The sequence below is a fragment of the Crocuta crocuta genome, unplaced genomic scaffold (assembly GCF_008692635.1).
Source record: "Crocuta crocuta isolate KB4526 unplaced genomic scaffold, BGI_CrCroc_1.0 scaffold217, whole genome shotgun sequence".
NCBI classification, from domain to species: domain Eukaryota; kingdom Metazoa; phylum Chordata; class Mammalia; order Carnivora; family Hyaenidae; genus Crocuta; species Crocuta crocuta.
The window spans coordinates 8,052,092-8,075,420 of record NW_027532208.1 but is presented as its reverse complement, the minus strand read 5'-3'; the positions used below and the strand labels follow the sequence as shown (position 1 = coordinate 8,075,420).

Below are 23,329 nucleotides of genomic sequence, written 5' to 3'. Positions count from 1 at the left end.
CTTGGAGAATCCAGATGATTCCAAGAAACTTAATTGTATGCTGGAACAAAAACAAGCATTGTTTAAAGGAATATAGCAGAATCCAGCACCCCAGACATAAAATTCACAATGTCCCTGGCATCCAATTAAAAAATGACCAGGCATGCAAAGAATCAGGAAAATATGACCTGTAATTAGAAAATAATCAGAAAAATAAGAAATGGAAATAAACTCAGTGATGGTAGAATTAACAAACAAGGTCATTAAAGCAGCTCTTTTAATAGCTCTATTTTTTTTTAATGTTTATTCATTTTTTGAGTGTGAGGAGGGGAGGGACAGAGAGAGAGGGAGACCCAGAATCTGAAGCAGGCTCTAGGCTCTGAGCTGTCAGCACAGAGCCTGATGCAGGGTTTGAATCCACCAACTGAGATTATGACCTGAGCTGAAGTCGGAGGCTTAACCAACTGAGCCACCCAGGCGCCCCTAAAACAGCTCTTTTAAATATGCTTTGTATGTTCAGGTAGGTAGCTTTGCGCAGTGGCAGTATCATAGCCAATGAGGTTTATCCGAGGCACGATTATTGCTAATATGTTCAGGTAGGTCGAGGAAATGGTTAATGTAATGGGGAGAGAAATGGAAGATATTAAAAAGACCTCAATGTAACTTCCAGAGATAGAAATGGAGTGAAAAATATACTTAAGGGATTCATAGCAGATGAGACACCAGCAGATCAGTGAGCTTGAAGATGTAACAATAGAAATTGTTCAAAATGTGACAGAGAAAAAATGTAAGGAAAATTAATAGATCATCAATGATCTATTCCTGAACAGAAAGAGTAGTCAGGAGTAAGAACAGCCTAACATGTATATTGGAGCCCAGAAAAGAGGGAGAGAAGAGAACAAAAGGCATTTTTAATAATGACCAGAAATTTTCCAAATTTGAAGAAAATTCCAAGCCCACAGATACAAGAAGCACAACAAATCTCAAGGAGAATATATATAAAGGAAACCACACCAAGATACATCATAATCAAATTGCTGACCACCAGTGATAGAGCAAAGTCTCAAAAGCAGGCAAAGAAAAAAGACACATTATGTAGGGTAACAAGAATGTCAGCAGATTTCTTATCAGAAATTTAGCAAATCAAAAGACAATGGAGAGACATCTTTAAAATGCTTTAAAAAAAATGTCAGCCTAGCATTCCTTATCTTGGAAAAGATTTTTCAGAAATAGGAGTGAAATAAAGACTTTTTGAACAGATTCATGCTGAGAGTATTTGCTGCCAGCAGACCTGAACAAGAAATGTGGAAGGAAGCTATTCAGGCAAAAGGCAAATTATTTAAGATGGAAATCTGGATCTTTACACAAGATTGAAAAGTACTGGGAGTGGTAAATGTGGGGGTAAATATGATGATTTTTATTATTAATTCCTTTGAAAGATAATTGAGTGACTTCTAACAGGTGTGGTATTTATGTTTGGAGTGATGGAAATGTTCTGGAATTAGTAGCTTAAAAAAAGATACTTGTGGGCACCCAGGTGGCTCAGTCAGTTAAGTGTCCAACTCTTGGTTTCGGCTCAGGTCTGATCTCACAGTTTGTGGGTTTGAGCCCCTCGTGGGCTCTGCGCTGGTGGTGTGGGGCCTGCTTGGGATTCTCTTGTCCCTCCCCTGCTTGTGCTCTNGGGGGGGGGGGGGAAGATACTTGGTTTTTAAAACAAAAGTAATAATGTATTGTGGATTTTATAACATGTAGAAGTAAAATGTATGACAACAGCAAAAAGGTGAGAGGAAAATGGAAATATATGATTATAAAGTTTTTACATAATATATGAAGCGCTCTTTATCTGCTATAGGAAAGCATACTGAGTTAAAGATAATATAAAGATACTATGTAAAACCTAGAGTAACCGTTAGGAAAATTAAACAGAATTATAGCTAATCAAGTAATGGTGGAGATGGAATCCTAAAAAAATTTTTCCGGGGCGCCTGGGTGGCTTAGTCGGTTAAGCGTCCGACTTTCGCTTAGGTCATGATCTCACGGTTCGTGGGTTTGAGCCCTGCGTCGGGCTCTGTGCTGACTGCCAGCTCAGAGCCTGGAGCCTATTTCAGAGTCTGTGTCTCCCTCTCTCTCTGACCCTCCCATGCTCACGCTGTCTCTCTCTCTCTCCTAGAAATAAATAAAAATACTTAAAAAAAATTTTTTTTCCCCCATTAATCCAAAATAAGGCAGGTAATGAGGAAAAAGAACAAAGTGCAGTTTGGACAAATAGGAAACAGCAAGATGCTAGACTTAAACACAGCCATATCAATCTGTCATTACATTAAATGTAAATGGTCTTGAAAATCTCATCCTGGTTTTTGTAAAAAACTTTGCAAACTAAAAGAGGAGATAAATATTAGCTCTGTTAACATTTTAGTGCACTCCCAGTTGATTTTTGTTTGCAAATATGTGTGTGTACACATGTATATTCATCCAAATGTATACACATAAATATGTGCTTTTTTTTTTTTTAAGAAAAAAATTGAGGCCATGCTCTTTGTTTCCATTGAAGTTTGAAGCCAAGCATTTTGACATAACAATATATTTGAAAAGAGCTTTTTAATGTTTGTATAGTATTCCACTGAATGGCCAAACTGGAATTTGCTTCATCTTGGATAATTTGCCATTTTAAATAATACTGTGTTGAACACCCTTGTACACATTTATGTAAATCTTTACATCATTGATTATTTTCTTAAGCTAGATTCCTAGAAGTGGAATTGTTAAATTAATCTCTAGAAAATTTTACCAATTTATGCTCCCTCTACAATGTATAGGAGTGCCAATTTAAACTTTTCCTTGTCCACATGCAGTATTAAACATTGCTAATTGGATTTTTTTTTTCTGAGAGAGAGACAGAGACAGACAGCATGAGCAGGGGAGGGTCAGAGAGAGAGGGAGATACAGAATCTGAAACAGGCTCCAGGCTCTGAGCTAGCTGTCAGCACAGAGCCCAACACGGGGCTCGAACCCATGAACCGTGAGATCATGACCTGAGCCAAAGTCGGACGCTTAACCGACTGAGCCACCCAGGCGCCCCTGGATTGTTTTTTAAACTGTAACTTGATCCCCTACCACCAAGGCTTATAGGATGCTTCTTCATCTTTGAAGTTTGAAAATTCTATCAGAATCTCTGCATTAAATTTAGCTAGAACACAAAATATGTACACTTATTTTCCTTTCAACTCCCTTCTCTCCTTCGTTTTTCCCTCACTTTTTTCTTTTTTCCTTCCCTCCTTCCCTCTCTCCCTCCTTCTTTCTTCCTACTTTAATAGTATAGTTTTCATTTCTTTGGTTATTGCTTCACCTTTATTTGTTCTAAAATATGAACTTTTCCTATTAGTCTTATTCACTATTGTCTCCTTGGCAATAGTATACTGTATGCTCAATAAATTTGTTAAAAGAATAAATACTGTTTTCTTCTTTCTACAACTGTTATTGGTTAGGTTGCTCTGTATAATATTTCTAACATTTTTTTCTTTCATCTTCTTAGTCTTTTTGCCCTTTTTGTTGTTGTTCTATTATTGTGGGATAATTTATCCATTTATTGTTTTATGTCCCTTTTTGTTTGGTAGTAGTTCATTTGCTACTTACTGCTTCTGTTGCTGTTTTAAATTTGGCAAATCATGTTTTTCATCTCTGAAAATCTTTTCATCTCCATTAATCCTTTCCTCACATGCAGAATTCTCTGAGATTCCTTAAAAACATTAAGTACTATGCATTTTATTACTTCCCTCTCAATTTATACCAGCTATTTGAGACTGTCAGATTTTATATCTGTTTTTTGGCTCTAGGGTATTTAAACTTCACTGTGTAGTACATTTTAAAACACTTTAGGGCTACGAAATAAAAGAAAATGGAGTGTCCATTTGTTTATTAGTATTGTTATTTGTGTGGAATCACAAGGTTTTTAGTAGTACAAAGTTAGGGCTCAAGAGTTTTTAATTTGCCAAGATTGTTATGTGGGAGTATTCTGGACAAAATCTACTTTATTTTTTTTTTTTTAGTTATTTATTTTGTGAGAGAAAGAGAGAGCAAGAGCAGGGGAAGGACAGAGAGAATCCCAAGGACAGAGAGAATCTGTCAGTGCAGAGCCTGATGCGAGGCTCGAACTCCCAAACCGTGAGATCATGACCTGAGCTGAAATCAAGAGTCGGACGGTTAACTGACTGAGCCACCCAGGTGCCCTGAGACAGCATCTACTTCTTGAACTATTTTTTGAGACCCAAAATGGTAGAGAACTGGATCAAAGAAAAAGCAGTCAAAGAAAAGTTTGAATACAAAATGCCTATTCTTTAGACAATGGCAATTGGGAACTTGAAAGAATTGGTTATTCCTTTCCTTAATTACTTATACTTTGGAATTTTGACCTGAGAACCCAACAGTGAATGAGTTCCTGTTCTCCCAAAGTCCAGTTTAATGCCAGACACAGACAATATAAACAAAATAAGTAAAACAATAGTGGTGGTGGTGTACCAGAAAGTGAAGGAAATCCATAATTTGTGGCTTACATTTTCTACTGAGAAGCCAGCAGAGATTTCTGCAGAATGAAAGAGATTTGACATTGCATTTTGAAGTGATAGCATTTAACCTGTGATGAGTAAAAAAATTACGAAGCAATGCTTAAGTTTTTTTCTTGTAAGAATCCTCATACAGGGATGGAAAAACAAATCGTTTTTTTTCTTTTTTTTAATGTTTTTATTTCTGAGAGAGAGAGAGACAGTGTGAGCAGGGGAGGATCAGAGAGAGAGGGAGATACAGAATCTGAAACAGACTCCAGGTTCTGAGCTAGCTGTCAGCACAGAGCCCAACGCGGGGCGGGGCTCAAACCCATGAACCCTGAGATCATGACCTGAGCCGGAGTCAGACGCTTAGGTGACTGAGCCACCAAGGCACCCCAAGGAAAAACAAATCTTAATGTATTGACTCAAGATAGGTGGTTTGAAGGGAATGGGACTGAACCTCAGTTTTGTGCATGTAGCTGCTAGAATTCTATTTATTTTCACATTATTGTGAAATTAACCATTAAAACCTTAAGTTTAAAATGGACGTTTAAAAAGTTTTCCCCTCATACTTGAAAACTGTTTATGGTAGCAGTAATTCTGATGGCTTAGGCATACCTGAGTGGCGCAGTTGGTTGTGTCCAACTCTTGGTTTTGGCTCAGGTCATGATCTCACAGTTCGTGATTCTGAGCCCCACGTTGGGCTTTGTACTGGCAGCGCAGAGCTTGCTTGGGAGTGTTTCTCTCCCCCTCTCTCTCTGACCCTCCCCTGCTTGTCCTTTCTCTTTCTTTCTCAAAATAAATGAAACATTAAAAAAAAAAATGATTTGCTTTCATATTCCTGAATGACCCACAGATATCTCCCAGTGCCCAGTTTTGATTACTGGCAATATATGCCACTGTGAATACTACTGTTTTTAAATCATGGGGGGAAGGGGTAATATTTTTGTTGATATTAACTAGCCTAATGATCTGCAGATCTCTGAGCCAGGTGTTTAATTATTTTTCAAGTTCAAATTTACTTAAACTTCAGGGAGTCTAAGATTACAATCAAAACATTTTGATATTTACAAAGACAATTTTGTTTGGTTTGTTAATCTCAGCTAGGTAGGTTTTGCTTTTAAGAGAATCTTCATCAGTTTCCTTTTTTTCCATCAGAGACAATAGTTTCAATGGCTAAAATGCTGGATTAAATATGAAAATATGCTCTAGTCCAAGTTCTCTTTATTTACTGTGAAAAAAAGAAAGAAATGTGCCAGACCTGTGAACTTCTCTGATAAATGGAGGCCACAACAACTCTGCATGTGAATACCAACAACCAGTTAAGACATATTTCTATACCCTTCGAATTTCCAAATATTTAAGAATTGAAGTTTACTTCAAGTGTTTGTAAAATTTCAGTTAATAGAGATTTATTCAGGATTTATGTGGATTTACTCTTGACAGAAACTCAAGATACAAGTAGCTATGTACCTAGCCCAGTGGTTTTCAAACTGTAGTGAAAGATGAGTTTTTATTTCCCATCTATTATGGACTGATGTTTGCAAAAACCATTTATCAAAAAATAAAGGAAAACAACACATGTTAAATAAAAAAGCTCAAGTAGCTTATTCAGCTGACAAAATTTCATTTTAATAATATCAGTAAAATAATATGAAGAATTATAAAAACCATGCATGTATAGTCTATGGTAAATTTCTCTATTATGCTCTTAACTTTATGTTATTTAGTAATTGTGTTTAAAGTTATGAAATAGAAGGGTGCTGGGCTGGCTCAGTCAGTGGAGCATGCAGCTCTTGATCTCAGGGTTGTGAGTTTCAGCCCCATGTTAGGTATAGAGATAACTTAAATAATAAAAATAAAGTTATGAAATAGCAGTTGGGTATTTTATTTATTTTAAAGTTTATTTACTTACTTTGAGAGAGAGAGAGAGAGCATGAGCAGGGAAGGGGCAGAAGGAGAGGGGTAGAGAGAATCCCAAGAAGGCTTCGCACTGTCAGCACAAAGCCAAATGTGGGGCTTGATCTCATTACTGTGAGATCATGACCTGAGCCAAAATCAAAGTCGGACACTTAATTGACTGAGCCACTCAGGCACCCCAGCAGTTAGGTATTTTAAACACCTAACGTATACCTTGAACAAATATGGTCTTATCAATACTTTAAGTTTAAATGTAACAAATGAGCTTATATCTTGCTTGTTAACTTATCTAGGTTGGATTGAAGATAGCACTACTTTCAGAATATTTAAAGTGTTCTTAAGTGTTTGTGAAGTATGAACTTGCTGATGGTGGAGCTGTAGAGCATTGTTTCTTCAGGGGGCCATCAAAAACAACATACTGTGTGGTATAACTTGTGACTTTCGAAGATCACAGTGCTTACAGCTGGTCCTTTCCAATGGACAAGTATCCCCGTGCTTTTGAACTGGCTCCACTGGGTGCTTGATTTATGTAATGGATCAATGACAGCACCTTATGAAAATTTTCAAACATACAGAAAAATGTAAAGAGTTTTATAGCGTGCCTGTATATTCACCATGTGGATTCCTACCATTAACATTTTACTATGCTTGCGTTATACATTATATATGACTATACAAATATCCACCTCTCTATCCAACCATCAGTAAGAAAAACCTAAATACTTAAGCATGTATATCATTAACTAGTTTGTTTTCTTTTGAGCTAAAATACACATTAGTGCAACATATCGATAGTAAGTATATGTTCTCTGAGTTTTGACATAAATGCATACACCTTTGTAAGCCAAAACTCTGTTAAGATATAGGGCAGGGTTAGTCACTGAGTGGCGATTTTGCCTCCTAGGGGACATTTGACCGTGTGGCGGTATTTTTAGCTGTTCCAATTGGGCATGGTAAGGGTAGGGTAGTACTGACATCTAGTGGGTAGAGTCTGGTCACAGTTGTCAGTAGTGCCACTTTTAAGAAACCCTGATGTAGGACATTACTATAACCCCAGGAAGTTTTATCCTGCCTCTTCCTGTTAATTATAAATTATTATATTACTACATATTATAATTAATTCTAAAAAAATTTATTGTAGGATTACACATAAAAGACACAGATATAGACAGTGTTTTCACCAACACTCTTATAGAAAATAAAGTAAAGAAGTTATCATATGTTTCCTTAGAAATTACCAAGATGTAATGCCAACATGAAACTCAGTGCAAGCAGTTTTACACAGGATAGACAATGTCGTCCAAAGTCATAGATTTCTTTTCTTTTTTTTTTTTAATGTTTTAAAATTTATTTTTGAAAGAGAGAGGGCACAGCAGGGGAAGGGTAGAGAGAGAGGGAGACACAGAACCCGAAGCAGGCTCCATGCTCTGAGCTGTCAGCACAGAGCCCAGTGCGGGGCCTGAACCCACGAACTGTGAGATCACAACATGAGCCGAAGTTGGACACTTAACCAACAGCCCAGGTGCCCCCAAAGACATAGATTTCTGATGGCCCAGATTGATTTCCAATTAATACCCATCAGAATGAATGGTTGGGATGATCTTCAGGCACTGAATAAAGGTTACTTTTACCCCTAGGATTTGATAAGATATGTACAGCGTCCATTTCAAGGTATGTATAGAATGTATGTTAGAATGCTGATAACATGGTGCCAAATAGGAAATCTACCAACTTTGGAGAGGAAACTGAGGAAACCTGCCTTGCTCTAATGTTGGCTATACACTTTTTTCTCTTGGAGGTGGTATTTGAGAAGATTCTCCTTTTAAGAAAACTCAGAACAAGCAGCATAGTTGTTTCACTCCAACTAAAGTTCAAGTCCCCAAAGTTCAACAAAACTTTTTGATCCTTGACAGCTCAGAGGGACAATAGTCATTTGTTTATTAGACATTGATTGATGAATTGATTAATTTGGCAAAGGGTACCTGGTGATGTCATTCAGTCTCATGACTTTAAATACCACCCATATGCTGACAACTCTCAAATTTTTATCTCTAGTTTAGACTAAACTCCTAATTGCCTACGTGACATCTCCATTTGAATAGGCAAAGGGCAGTTTAAACAATGTGTCCAAAACTGAATTCTCCCTGAATTCTGTTTCCCCAAAGCCTTCTCTTTTCTAGCTCAGAAAATAGATCATTTTCCTTGTCTCACACTGCACATCCAATTTGTGAACAGGTCCTGCATGGCTCTGTCTATTTTCAAAATTTATGCTAGGTCTAACTATTTTCACCATGTGCACTTTTATCTTCTGGTCCAAGCCACCATAATCTTTTGGGGGGATTATTGTAGTAGCCTCATAACTGGACTCCTGATTTCTACCTTTGTCCCTCGTAGACTGTTTTCAACATTGCAGCCAGAGTGATCCTTTTTAAATATAAACAGTGGCGGGGCACCTGGGTGGCCCAGTTGGTTAAGTGTCTGGCTTTAGCACAGGTCATGATGTCACAGCTCATGAGTTCAAGTTCCTCATCAGGATCTGTGATCACAGCTCAGCCTGGAGCCTCCTTTGGATTCTGTGTCTCCATCTCTCTCTGCCCCTCCCCTACTCGCACTCTGTCTCTCTCTCAAAAATAAATAAACATTAAAAAGAATTTATTTTATTTTTTTATTTCTGAGAGAGAGAGACAGTGTGAGAAGGCGAGGGTCAGAGAGAGAGGGAGACACAGAATCTGAAACAGGCTCCAGGCTCTGAGCTGTCAGCACAGAGCCCGACTCGGGTCTTGAACCCACAAACTGTGAGATCATGACCTGAGCTGAAGTCGGCCACCCAACCGACTGAGCCACCCAGGCGCCCCATAAAAAGAATTTTTTGAATATGAACAGTGGCCACCCTCACAAGTTTCATTGAGAGTAAAAGTTGAAATAGTAATAATGGCCTGAACATCCTGTATGATCTGCTGCTACCCTTGCCCTGATGTTTTTTGACTTTGTCCTCTGTTGCTCTCCCCTTCAGTTTATTCCAGCCATGCTTTCTGACTGTTCTTCAGACCTGCCAGGTGGGCGTAGTTTGCTTTCTCACCTCAGTGACTCTAAGTTTCAAATGTAGTTTTTCCAGTCCCACGCTCCCCTTTCCCTACCTTGTTTTTGCTTCTCCCCATCTGACATGTGTATTTTACTTGTCTGCTTGCTGCTCCTTCCATGAGCATGTAAACTTCACCAGAGCATAGAATTTTGTCTGTTTTGTTTGTTATATTCTGAGCACCTAAACTAGCACTAGGCACACAGTGGGCACTCAGTATTTGTTGAATAAATGACTTGAGTCGCTACCCTACTGCACGCTGTACACTGTGCTAGACTGTGGGTAGTCACATCGAGGGGCCCCTCTCCTCATGGAGCATAGATTGTATGGGAGACACAGTATAGCACATAAGTGTATGTACAGAATCAAAGAAAAGCTCTCAAGGAAGGAGCTTGGTTGTATGAGAGTAAACAAACTAGGAAGCTGTTAGGAGGGGTGGGAAGGCTTCCTCCCATCAAGGGTCAAAAGCTGGGATCTGACAAATGAACATTAAGTAGCTTCTGTAAGTGGTGTGCCTTTTCTCATTCTTGAAATTTTCTCTTTTTTAAGTTAAAGATGGGTCCTTCTAGACTTTGATTCCTTTTATTAATCTTTGATTTGTGCCATTGTACTTGTTTCTATTTCATTGACTATCTTAGTTTCTTCTACTTTGAGAAGATTTAGTTTGCAATTATTTTTCTGACTTGTTGAGATTGATATTTAGATTACTAATGCATTTATGGTTATAAATTCCCTCTATACGTAGTGTCAGCTAAATCCCACAAGATTTGATAATAGTATTTTCAGTAGACCTTTCACATTGTTAATTTAATTACTGATATATTTGCATTTAGAAATAATATCTCAGGGTGCCTGGGTGGCTCAGTCAATTAAGTGTCCGACTTTGCTCAGGTCATGATCTCACGGTTCATGGGTTCGAGCCCCGCATCGGGCTCTGTGCTGACAGCTCAGAGCCTGGAGCTGTTTCAGATTCTGTGTCTCCCTCTCTCTCTGCCCCTCCCCTGCTCATGCTGTGGTCTCTCCCTCTCTCTCTCAAAAATAAACATTAAAAAAATTTTTTTTAAAGACCAACAAAAATCATCATTTAAAAAAAACAAGAATTTTTTTTTTTTTTGCTCAATTGGTTAATATCCCATCTCCTTCCATAAATTACTTGGGGCAGGTCTGGGATAAGTAAGATAGTAGAATTGTGGTTACAGACAGGAGGAAAATGGTTGGAAACTAAGATAAAGCCAGGAATAAAGTTAGCATTATAAAATATATTTCATATAGTTCTGTATAGCTTTTAGAAGTGGAGGAAAACTACAGTATTTTCAAATGTTCCAACTTGAAAAAAATTCACTACAAGATCTTTATTTTTTTTTTTTTATATTTTTTATTTCTAGGAGAGAGAGAGAGACAGTGTGAGCAGGGGAGGGTCAGAGAGAGAGGGAGTCACAGACTGAAACAGGCTCCAGGCTCTGAGCTGGCAGTCAGCACAGGGCCCGACACGGGGCTCGAACCCACGAACCTCAAGATCATGACCTAAGCGAAAGTCGGACGCTTAACCGACTAAGCCACCCAGGCGCCCCATCGCTACAAGATCTTTAAATTACTCACAACTACCCTTAGCAGTTTTAAGTATCATTTATGAAAATCTGTTCTTACTGTCCTTTCCAAGGAAATAATCTTATGTAATGTCAGTCTACTTTGTGAGTGACTTGTTAAAGCTAACTAACATTCCATCAAGTTTATCAAAGTTTAGTAAACTTTATTAATTATATTCATCAAGTAGTTAAGTGATTGTTCTGTTTGGTTGAAAATGCTGGAACGGTAATTGTACTTTATAATGTAATGTGACGTAAGGGAAATGGTGTAGAATTGTGATCAGGAAGACCGGAGATCTAACTTTGGTTTTGAGGTTGGATTCCTACAAGCTAGACAGCCAGGTACTTACTGCTTATGGTAAATAGGAGTACGGATCAACAGGAAGGAACTAACAGAATTTAACTGGGGAGATGGAAACACTCTCTGGTATTGGGATGTTTGGTTTTTTGTTTGTTTATGAAAGGCACTTAAATTCTCCTTTCACGCTGTTAGTAAGTATTCCAGAATTGGTACATGGTTATTACATGTACTGTTCTGTTAACTTTGTGTCTGTACATTTAAAGCTTTCCACAATAAAATGGTTTTTTAAAGCAACATTCTGGTCTACCATGTTAGGAAATCAGAAGACATTTAGAATCCAGAAATCAAGAAATAGCCATATAAGCATATTATTTAGAAACGTGGAACGGGCAAAAAGGTTAAAAGATATCAAAATGGTTGTGTCTGAGGGTCAGGACTGTGTGTGGAGAGGGCTGGAGTCTGGGGTGTCTATTTTGTAAGACTCAGTGTTACTTGATTTTTTTTTTTAACCTTATATATGTATCACTTTGATAAGCCAATATATTTGTTCTGTGGATTTCTGCATTGTTTTCAGGGAAAACACCGACATGATCCTATGTGAATAGTTAGAGACCAGTGTTTGGAATATATAAAAATTCTATTTGCCGCTTATAATTTTGGCAGTATGCCCGATTATTTCCATTGCCAAAGGTGGTGATTTACATTTGAATTCCTACTTGAGATGAGTGGAGCTAAGAAGTTGATTGCATATAGTTTCTTCCTGTTTGCTCTTGCCCTCCTGCAGTTTGTTTTTTACACAAGAGTCAAGAGCGATCATAAATAAGCTTATATTACTCTCCTATTTGAAAGCCACTGAATGCCTTCCCACTGCAGTTAGAAAAATTCAAACACTTCATCCTGGCCTACAAAAAAGGCCATAAATGATGTAAATGATTGGTTGTCTCATTCTCTTGCCATTCCTCCCTCCTCACTGTGTCAGCCTCCATGGCCTTAGCACGCTCATCGCCCATTCTTGCCTCAAGGCCTTTGTGCTTGCTGTTCCTCATGAGATTGGCTGCTTTTCATCATTCAGGATTTGATTCATGCAGGATTTAATTTCGTTTCTGGAAAAGGCCATCTCTGACCATCTAGCTCTCTCCACCCCTTCTCCATCTAGAACAGAGTGGTGCTGAGTGCGGTCCTCAGACCAGAAGCTGGAGCTGGGATTTGTTTGGTTTGGAAATGCAGAGTTCTAGGCCCTAACACAGACCTGCTAAAGGAAAACCTGCATTTTAATGAGATCCCAATGTGATTATATATACTTTTAAATTTTCAGAAGCTCTAGTCTTGAATAATCTCCCTGCTCACTTTCCCCACATATCTGTTAATAGTTTCATCCATTTCTGAAGATAACTTTGTCATTGGGTCACCTGTGCACTTCTCCCTAAATGGAGTTCCACAGGGCACCACCTCTTCCAACTTGTTCTCTCCTGGATTCCAGCACCTGACCCAGTATCTGCACCTAGAACATGCACAGCGAGTATTTGATGTGTGAAAGAATACATGAATGTGGAGATTATTTTGTTTCTAAAAAAATTGTACAGTTATCGTATAACTGTACAATAAAAATCAGGACTCTCCCTTGCTTGTAAAAAAAAAAACTGTCTTTAAAATAGTGTGACAGGGGCGCCTGGGTGGCTCAATAGGTTAAGCGTCCGACTTCGGCTCAGGTCATGGTCTTGCGGTTCATGAGTTCGTGTCATGTGCCGACAGCTCAGAGCCTGGATCCTGCTTCGGATTCTGTGTCTCCCTCTCTTTCTGCCCTTCCCCACTTACACTCCGTCTCTCTCTCTCTCTCAAAAATAAACATTAAAAAAATGTATACTGTAACAAATAGAGAATCACTTATTTATCCTTGTCTTCAGGTAGTTTGTTTTCCAAACCAAAGTTTAGGTTTTTTTTAAGTGCTTTGCTATGAACTTAGAACCATGACTCATGTTTTCTTTCTGGTATTTAAAAAGCATGCTCATAGTTAAAGTTATCTTCAAAGGTTTTCATCTAAAGTAAATGTTAGTTTGTTATTTGAATCAAATTTTATTAGATCAGAAATAATCTTTTTAAAAAATAGGATAATATGATCCTGTAAATGTGAGTGAAATGCAAAACTTGAGGTTAAACTGCAAATAAAAACTGATGGAACAAATGGTGTATCAATTTTTTACTCTGGAGGTAGTTTCTGCTATTGTTCTACATATAAAGATATGTTCCCAAGATACGTTTCCTATTGCATATCCTGGTGAAATTTGTCAGGAAGCGACACTGCAATCTACAAACTTTGAATGAAGAAATAGGGCAGCTTAAGTCAGTGGCTTTCAGTGGGGGTGTTTTTGTTCCCCCACACCCTTCCAGGAATATTTGGCAATGGCTGAAGACATTTTTGGTTGTCACAACCGGTGGGGAGTACTACTAGCATCTAGTGGGTAGAGCCCAGGGATACTGCTAAACACCTTGTCATGCACCAAACAGCCCCCGACTGGAAAGAATTTAGCCCAAAATGTCAGTGGTGCTGCCGCTAGGAGACTCTGGCTTAAGTTGAGAGAGCCCTTCCTCTGCAGATACTAATGCCATCAGGGAAAGAGTACTTTGGGGGCGCCTGAGTGGCTCAGTCAGTTAAGCGTCCAGCTTTGGTTCAGGTCATGATCTCGCAGTTTGTGAGTCTGAGCCGCGTGTTGGGCTCTGTGCTGACAGCGAGGAGCCTGCCTGGGATTCCCTCCCTCTCTCTGTCCTTCTGTGCTTGTGTGCGTGTGTGCTCTCTCTCAACATAAACATTTAGAAAGAAAAAGAGTACTTTGTCCTACCTTTTGCATAAGAGAATATATAGAAATAGGCAACTTAAAGATTCAGATGGGTATATTGGCATGGCATTCTCAGGTAACTTTATATTTTTTAAAAGACTGAAAAAGGGTTATTGGTTTTCCTTATTTTACAGATGGGGTCGAGGATTTGGTCTTTTGGGTTCCATTTTTGGAAAGGATGGTGTATTAAACCAGCCAAACAGTGTCTTTGGACTTATATTTTATATACTACAGTTATTACTTGGTAAGTATACAGCAATACAAAAACTAAGTTTGTTTTGTTGTATTTCCATTTAGTACTTTGTGTCTTTTCCCGGAAATGTCTTTGTAGTAAATAGCAGCATGTTCGTGATAGAACCACTTGTCTGCAGCACACTTTTCTGCTGTGAACATTGCGTTCCCCAAGGTTTTGATCATGCTCATGCTGAGCTTGGTATCTGTCGGTGTTTAATCAATGATGGCAACATCCCATAGTGTCCAGAAAAACCAGTCCCAGTCAGGGAACTTACTACTCCAAACAGTCTTCCCTGGAAACGTTTTTTCTTATTATTTTATATACTGTGCAGTTAAACATGTTACGCACTGAGAAAACATCAACAGTAAGCAATGTGCATGATGCCATCACCTTCACACCTCTGCTGTCCCCGTTGCTTTCTGTTCTTTTTACTTAATTTTATGCAAACCCTTATGTTTCTCCTCTTCAGTTTTTTGTTGTTGATATCAAGGTTTCGATTTTTTTTTTATGCTCAAAAACACTGTGGTGATCAACATTTTGAAAGTCCCCTTCACACACACCTCCCGCTTTGAATTAGTTCCGCAAACTCAGTTTCCAAACATGGGATGAAGGAGTCAAAAGACATAGATTTTTTTTTTAATGTTTAATCTTCTAATTCATTATCTACAAATTATAGCCATTATTATATTTTAATTTCCTTACATTGTCACTTTTATTATTGGGATCCTGATAATCCGTTTTCATATTTGTTAGAAACATTTTACCCGTTCTCTAGCCTCTTTTATGTTAATTTGGTGAATTTTGATCATACGAAATTTTTTATGCTTTTAGAGGTAAATCCATCCATTTTTGTCTTTGGGTTTTAATTGTTAATATTCTGCCCTGTTATCTGCCAGCTCTTTTGTGCTCTTCCGCCTAGCTGAAGTTCATTTGTTAGAAGGCAAATTGTGAATGTAAGGTTTCCTAACTATTCCTTATCAGGTTTGCCCTGTTCCATATCCAATAGAAATACAAAAATACGAGGATATTCATAGCAGTACAGTTTAAAATAGCAAAATATTGGAAGCGTTCAAGCATAATGGCTGAACAAATTAGGTTACCTCCATATTAGAAAATACTATAAAGCCATTAAAGGAAAAAAGTAGGTCTACATGTATATTCTAGAAGGAGCAAGACAGAGGTTAGTGAAAAAAGCAAATTGTCATATAATAGATATAAGTTTATGTTATATATATATATATATGCATAGAAATGCATAGAAAAGGGTCTGGTGGTTGGAGGCCAGGAGTGAGATTTTTATTTTTTTTATTCCATTTATTCTGTTTGGATTTCTAAAGAAGAAATATAAGCCAAAATTAAAATAGCCCAAGACACGCATTTGACTATGTTAATTTTTGGAGATAGAGATGGAACAAATTTCTATTTATAATATTTGATTTGTGAATTTTCTTATATATGTATATTTTTAAATCATGTGTATCCTATGTACTTTTTCTGTTCACATTTTGTGCATTCACATGCATTTTAATGTCTGGAGGCACATTGAAGGCACATGTGAACTCATTTAACAGTTTTCCAGAGCACATCATCTTCACTCCCTTCTAAGTTGTTTGAGAGACAGCATTTTTAATTTAATTTTTCCATAGGCAATACATTCACAAGTTCAAAAGTAAAAATAAATGAAATGCTGTCCAGCGAAAAGCCTGCCCCATCCTGGTCCCCCTCTGCCTACTTCCTACTGCCTTTCATCCCTAACTGGTATCTGTTGTTGCTGTAGAATTTCTTTAGGCATATCCAAGAAAATACAAATATATCATCTTAATTTGCCTGCTTTTTAAAATATAAAAACCAGATTCTATACATACTGTTCTGTATACTGTTTTCTTTTCTGCTTGACTGATACATTGTGGTGATATTTCCATAGCAGTCCACTAAGTGTCTTCATCTTTCCTTACAACTGCAAAATACTCTATTGCTTGGTAGTACTGTCATTTATTTAGAGTTATAGCACATTGTAAATTCCATTGGGAGCTGTATCCCAAGCCACCGGCTACGTCACATTACATTAGGACAGGTTTGGTACAATAGTACTTAACCAATAGCCAGCATTTATGGAGCATTCAAAGCACTTTATACCTTTTAGCTCTTTTATTTATCTTTTTTTTTTTTTTTTTAAGTAAGCTCTAAGCCCAACTTGGGGCTTGAACTCACAACCCTGAGATCAAGAGTTGCACTCTCTACTGGCTAAGGCACCCGGGAGCCCCATCTATTAGCTCTTTTAATCCACACATCAGTATTAGGAGGTAAAAAAAATCAGGTAAAAAAACCCTCAAGGAACAGAGCGACATGAAAAAAGTAAATAACAGCTCATACATTGTTGGAACTAACTTTCTTTTTAAAGTTAACGTGGCAGCATTAATTTTTGAAGTGTTAGACATTTAGCATAGATGAGGTTAGCAAACTGTTTAGGGGCCAGGCAGAAGACCATTTAGGCTTTGCTGGCTGTCACAGCTACTCAGCTCTACCACAGATGTTGCATAAATGAGTGAGCGTGGCTGGGTTCCAGTATGTCTGGAAGTGAGACTGGCTGGTCCCTGCCTGTAAGTAATCCAACAGTTATCTTAGGCTTGAAGAGCTTTATGAGAGGTCATACTTTAGTACTGACCAGTCCTGTGGGCAAGTCAGGCCTTTATGGTGAGGCTATAGCCTCCAGGCAAGCTTCTCATTCAACAGGAGGTGGGAATTTCAGCTCCTTAATTAACTTCTTCAAACCTCCTACCACCATTTATTTTTTTCCTATTTGTGTTTTCCTTGTCCATTAGTTGTTGGGCGGGAGGGTAGTTTAATGCTCTAACTCCTCTGTCCATGAGAATAAGCGTGTACGTTCTCACTACTGTTGGTTACAGGAAATTACAAAACAATACATGTGAAGATGTTAGATAGCACTGAGAACGCCCTGGTTTAGCGCACATAACTGCCTTTTTTCTTGATCTGGTTTGACCCACATGTGGCCAACTGGTCAAACGTGGTTTCCGTTATCTTCCAGGCCGAGCCCTTTCTGAAATGTTTACTGCAGCTTCTTTTTTTTCTTCTTCAGCAGCATATTGGTATAGTCATCTCCCATTATGGAATTTTGATAAGTTTGATCTAAACATAGAAAGCAAATTTTACTTCCCACAGATGGGGAGCCTCCAGTGTAAAGGCCAAGCGGAAGTGTGTCCTGCTTGGTAGAGAAGATGGTGGTCCTTACCTTCCTTTATCCACTAGGAAGGATGAGGGTGTCAATTTTACAGATCGGCTTCATTGCATCATATGATTACAGGAGTGCATATTTTCTTTGTGTGACTTAACGAAAGCTAGTTTATGATAGAAGTAATATTTCACCTAGAATACTGACAAACCAAAAACACTGCAGCTATAAGACTGGTATTCTGTGTGCAAAAGTCAGCCTGCATAACCTTAACAAAATAGAGGAGTAACTTTTTGTTCTCAAATTCCATAGCATTTTGCAGTAAAATCAGTATTCCAGCACTGCAGCAAATCGCAGGATGCTAGCTTTTAACTCTGAAACTTTCTCTCCATTGTCAAGGTCTGACAAAGCCACATGTCTCTTTCTCTTGCAGGCATGACAGCAAGTGCAGTCGCAGCTTTAATCCTCATGACGTCCTCCATCGTGTCTGTGGTGGGGTCATTGTACCTGGCCTACATTCTGTACTTTGTGCTGAAGGAGTTTTGCATCATCTGTGTCATCACATATGTGCTGAACTTCATTCTTCTTATCATCAACTACAAACGACTAGTTTATTTGAACGAGGCCTGGAAACGGCAGCTGCAGCCTAAGCAGGACTGACAGCCTGGCCAGCTCCGGACTGATGGCCTGAAGTCCCCTTTTCCATTAAGTTTATTTTGCAGCAGGTTTTGTTTCCTTTATTTTTAAATTCTTCACAACAGACACTTTCCCTGAGAATCTTAAACTGATTTTTTAAAATCCTGTAAATTAGAGGGGGCCCTAGCCTTTTTGTGTCAATCTTCATTTTAAATATGGATACAAAAAAAAAAAGGATATGCCGAGCCAATCAAAGACAAGCTTTAACTTTACTTTAAAGATGTTTCTGAAATAATAAAATGTAGCCCTAGCCCCCTGCCCTTGATTGTAAAGTGAGCAACTATTGCTAGTAATTCTCTAATGTGTATAAATTCAATTTCAGGTATAACAAATGTGATCATGACATGAAAATATTTTAGGATAGATACTGTATTAAATATTGCCATGTTTACAATATGTAATATGTTTTTAGCCGATGGATTTAAACATGTAGATTCAACTAGAATCCATTTATGTGATATTTGTAAATAAAGGTAGAAATATTGGATCCATCCCTGCAGAACTTACTGTACAGTTTAGTTGAAGTGTAGCGATGAAGAATTGTCAGCTCAACGTTGACCGAAGAAATAGGGAAAATAGTAAGTCCATACAGAGCAACTTGTGAAAAGTACTGACAGCTGTGGGTCCAGCACTGACAGCAGAAATAATAGGGTAGTTGGTTCCCTTTCATCTCCTTCCTCGGAAAGGAAGAAACTAAATTTGGACATTCAAGTCAAGCTTGTGTCTAGTCATAAAACTGGATCAATTATAACCTTACCAACTGAAGTCATGTGACCAGACCTTCACGTCCAAGGCCTTCAGGACACTAAAAATGGGGAAATGGGTAGATTTCTTTGGAGAAAAGTTGGAAACATTAATATGGCATTTTTAGGTAAAGTCTCTTACAGCAGTTGAATTTTCATGCAGATATTTTTCCTTAACATCGGTGCCAGTCGACCAAACAGTATTAGGACCTTGAAATAACCAGTATAATCCCAGTTGCTCCAGAGTAGGATTGCTCTTGGGTAGCTCTGTAGTATTTCCTGTTTCATTCTGCAGTAATTGGATGTCTAGTTCTTAACTGTTTTAGAGTCAATATTAGATTTGTAATTTTAGGGCTGACACGCTGCTCAGTTTGCTTAATTGGGAGTAGTACAGGTAGAAATATCTTAAGGTGAAATACACTAATGGTGTCACTACTCTTTCTAGTAACTACGCAATGCATAGGTTTTAAAGGTGATTTGAATAAACCCAAATGAAATGTGACAGTATGTTTCTATGGTTAACACCTTATACCAGAATGTTAAAAGTGCCTTCTGTCTTAAATCTCAAACCAAATATTTTGTGTGTTGAACTTGGGCAGAAGTGTCCTTCCTTCCTCTTACCATGAAGTAGAAAACCTGCATCAGTCTATACAAAGGTTCTGTACGATCATTTTGTTCCTTAGATTGAGAAATAGTAGCAATGCTTTTGCTTCCAATTAGATTAATCATTATGTTAAAAATAGACCGGTAACTTTTGAGTACTTTGATAAGCCGCCTTTTTGAAGGGAGGGGACAGGCTCTGCTCTGTAAACCGTACTGTGTAGAGTCAGCAACTGTTCAGCAGTTTCCAACTAACTGTCCTAAGTGACGCAATGTATTTTTCTGGCCCAAGGCAGGTATCAAATCTGAACTGTAATGAACTTTCAACAGGTTTTAACCAGTTTTTGTAACAGTCGAATTCAGACTTCAAGGCTGTTTTCCCATGAATGTGAATATTTCAATGCCTGTTTTATTATGTATGTATTGTTCTTGTTTCTAGTTAAAGAACTCTAGAAAGCATTGATTGGATGTCTGGTGTTTATGGAGAAACAAGTCGTAATGTTGAAGAACTTGTTCAAAGAGGTCATCTTACAGCAGTGCTTCCAGGTCTGCCAAGCAGTTTACTGGTTCATTCTTCGAGGCTCGAGTGGAAAGGGTTAACAGTGAAGACTTCTGTGGTATATATAACGCTGGTTGTGCTAAATAAGTTCCTCGTGTCCCAATTTCAAATGGATTTTCATCAGATTCTGTATCCATCAGCAGAGTATAGTTAAAGCTTGTCTTGATGTTGTGTTCTTGCAAATGTCTTCAACTCTCATATGATAAAATGTAAAAATGTCCAGCCAGACCCTGCAGGGTTTTCCTTTGCTTTCCTAAGCCTTGGGGGAAAAACCACTGTTTCAGTTGTACAGAGTTTGTTGCCACATTCCTAAGAGCCCAGTAGAATTAATATCTTTTTTTTTTTTCCTCACTGAGCGATGAAGGTGAGCTGCCTGAAATAACGGCATTGTAACGCCAGTATGTCAGTAAGTAACAGGACCCCAGCGGGTGTTGGGTTATTTTTGCCCTGGAAGAATTTAGGCTCCCCTCTACATCCTCTCTTCCACTCCAAGAAGAAGAAGACACCAAGCTATAAAATCTTAGGATCGTTAGGGCTCATTTAGACTGGATACTTGAAACACTGCAGTGTTACTAGCCACCAGCGTTGAAGAACATTGGTGGGGCGGTGGGGAGGGAGAAATGGATTTCTGTTTTTTGCAGTAATCCCATGCTTCCTGGTTTTGGGATGAGTTGTATGTAACAAATGAAGCCTCTTATTTACTTGGCAGTCATTTCATTTGAAGAAATAAGAGAAACTCTGGTTAGATGATAAATTCTAGGCAATCTAGGTGGTTTGGAGGATTTCATTCAGTTTTGCATTGCAGCTAGGTGCTTTCCGTGAAGGTAAACTGGTGAAATAACTCGGGTTTAACTAGCTGTGTGCCAGGAGTTACTTTTACTTTACATATGTCACCTCTCTTTATTACTTTTGAAGATGTTGAAAGCATTGACTATTTTCATACAAAGATCTGTTATTTGGTACAAGAGATCTTTGGACCCTACTAGGTAGGATATAGGACCAAGACTACAGTGAAATTAAACCTGTTTGTTGGCTTTTGTTCGCTTGTATCTCCTTCATATTTTTAAGATTATGAGCAAAAGTGCAAAGTAATCTTCAGCAATTCGTAACTTGAGATTAGAACCACTGCTTGACATGAGTGAATGCTGACAGATCTTGTCTTAAAAATTCGTATTGGACAAATGCCAACAAGAAAATCACTATCATTGGCAACCTATTGGGAAGGAATACCTAATCTGCAACCTTTGTCCTCATGTATTTTCCCCCAAGATATAAGCATTGGTGGAACATTTCTATTCAGACATTTTAGGCAGCACTAATGATTCCTAATCTGTGAGAACAACCCTTCAATCAAACAAAAGGGGCAGGGGTGGGAATCCAGGCTACTTGGTTTTTGTTTTTTGTTTTACAAATTAGCCCAGAAAAGATGAAATGTTTTGTTATAAAACTGTATTAAGCATGGCCTAAGTATTAGGTGTATGATCTGTATAGTATGTTCCATCAAAAATATTTATTAATAGTGCTTTCAGCTCCGGAGTAAACATTCATTTAAAGTGGAGTTCACTGGGCAGACTTCCCCTTTAATATAGATAGAAATATTCTTTACCAGAGATTTAGGACAGTTTTGCTAACTGGTAAAAACACAAATGTAAATATGTAAGAATGTTTATTTGTTGCACATAACTTTTTTGGTATAAAATAAATGTAGACGTTACCTGTGGAAGCTGTATGGCCATCCTTCTTACACTGCAGTATTACATTGCAAACATGAAGCTGCAATGAATCCAGTCTTCCTATAAACTATTCTTGAAGCTGATACTGTAACTCCATTTCTACAGGTGTCCTGAGTTGATTCTTTTTCCCTTAAATTAGAAGTAATTTATAGAAGACACAGGCAGAACTCAAGAGATTCCAGTACTGGAATGCGTATGGGCTTATGATGTGTATGGTTGTGAAGAATTAATGAAAAAGGCGTTAACTGCTTAGAGTTCTGTAAGCACATGGCACGTGCTGAGCAGATCCTGCCCACAGCTTTACTTCAGCTCCCCTTGAAAGTTCCACTCAGTCTCCTAAAAAGGTAACATTTGCAAGGAAGATGAATCCATTTAAAGTACAGTTCAGCCATGTTTTATTGAATATAACAAATGCATTCTCTAGAACCTTAGGATTTAGGAAATGGACCTTACCACCCCTAACTTACAAAAGTAACTGTAAAAGTGTATCTGTTTAATTTTTTTTAATGTTAAGTAAAGAGTTCTGAGTTATTCCTTGACATTAAATGGAACACAAAACTTGATTCCTTCAAGGAACTTACGTTCACTGGTAACAAACACCAGAGCCCTAGAATCCCTAATTTAATATCTGAACCAACAACACCTGCATTTCTTAAAAGGCGGTCTAAAGATGGCCACTAAAAGGAGGTTAAATTATCTTTACTATATCTTCCCTGGGGTTTGGAAAGGAAGGGTAAAAATGGGTATGCATTGAGACACGTGGAATCAACCACAAGTGAAGTGAACCAGGTTCTGTATTAAGAACTGCATTGGTTCATGGTCCTCCATTTGATTGGACACCAAAGGGAGTCTTTTTCCAAACCATTGAGCTTTGTTTTTAATGTTTGTTAATTTTTGAGAGAGAGAGACAGAGCATGAGCAGGGGAGGGTCAGAGAGAGAGGGAAACCATCTGAAGCAGGGCTCCAGGCTCCATGCTGACAGCACAGAGCCCAACACGGGCCCCGAACCCACAAGCCATGAGATCATGACCTGAGCCAAAGTCGGACGCTTAACTGACTGAGCCACCCAGGCGCCCTAAAAGCATTGAGCTTTAAACCAGAACGGATACGGACATCTTAGGAGTAATGTACCTTACTTGCCTTAATGGAGCCTGTGGAACAGGAGGGGGTGTGATTCCATAAGGAAAGACCATCCTCTAGGAGCAAGGCAGGTGGCATCACCCAGAGGTACAAACCCCTAGACCACTTGTCTGCAGGCCCAGCCTCTTTAAGAGGCGGACCCATGGGTCTTTATGTCGCCTCTGTCCATTTCTGTCAAGACTAGACTATGGCT

General features: G+C 38.4%; 1 protein-coding gene and 1 pseudogene across 1 annotated transcript; both read left to right on the top strand.

Annotated features, from left to right (window-relative positions):
- The first annotated feature begins 505 nt into the window (after positions 1 to 505).
- On the top strand, positions 506 to 568 carry LOC144242930 (U4 spliceosomal RNA; annotated as a pseudogene).
- Positions 535 to 21,986, top strand: VKORC1L1 (vitamin K epoxide reductase complex subunit 1L1). Its single transcript, XM_077777872.1, has 3 exons — positions 535 to 575; positions 14,375 to 14,484; positions 18,099 to 21,986. Exons 1-3 carry the CDS (start codon positions 535 to 537, stop codon positions 18,323 to 18,325), a joined length of 378 nt encoding a protein of 125 aa, XP_077633998.1. The 3' UTR covers positions 18,326 to 21,986.
- Positions 21,987 to 23,329: the final 1,343 nt, after the last annotated feature.

Coding starts and splice junctions, on each gene's coding strand:
- VKORC1L1 (XM_077777872.1), top strand. CDS start 535: ATGAGGTTTATCCGAGGCACGATTATTGCTAATATGTTCAG. Junction 576..14,374: donor ATTATTGCTAATATGTTCAG/GTAGGTCGAGGA, acceptor CTTATTTTACAG/ATGGGGTCGAGGATTTGGTC. Junction 14,485..18,098: donor TATACTACAGTTATTACTTG/GTAAGTATACAG, acceptor TTTCTCTTGCAG/GCATGACAGCAAGTGCAGTC.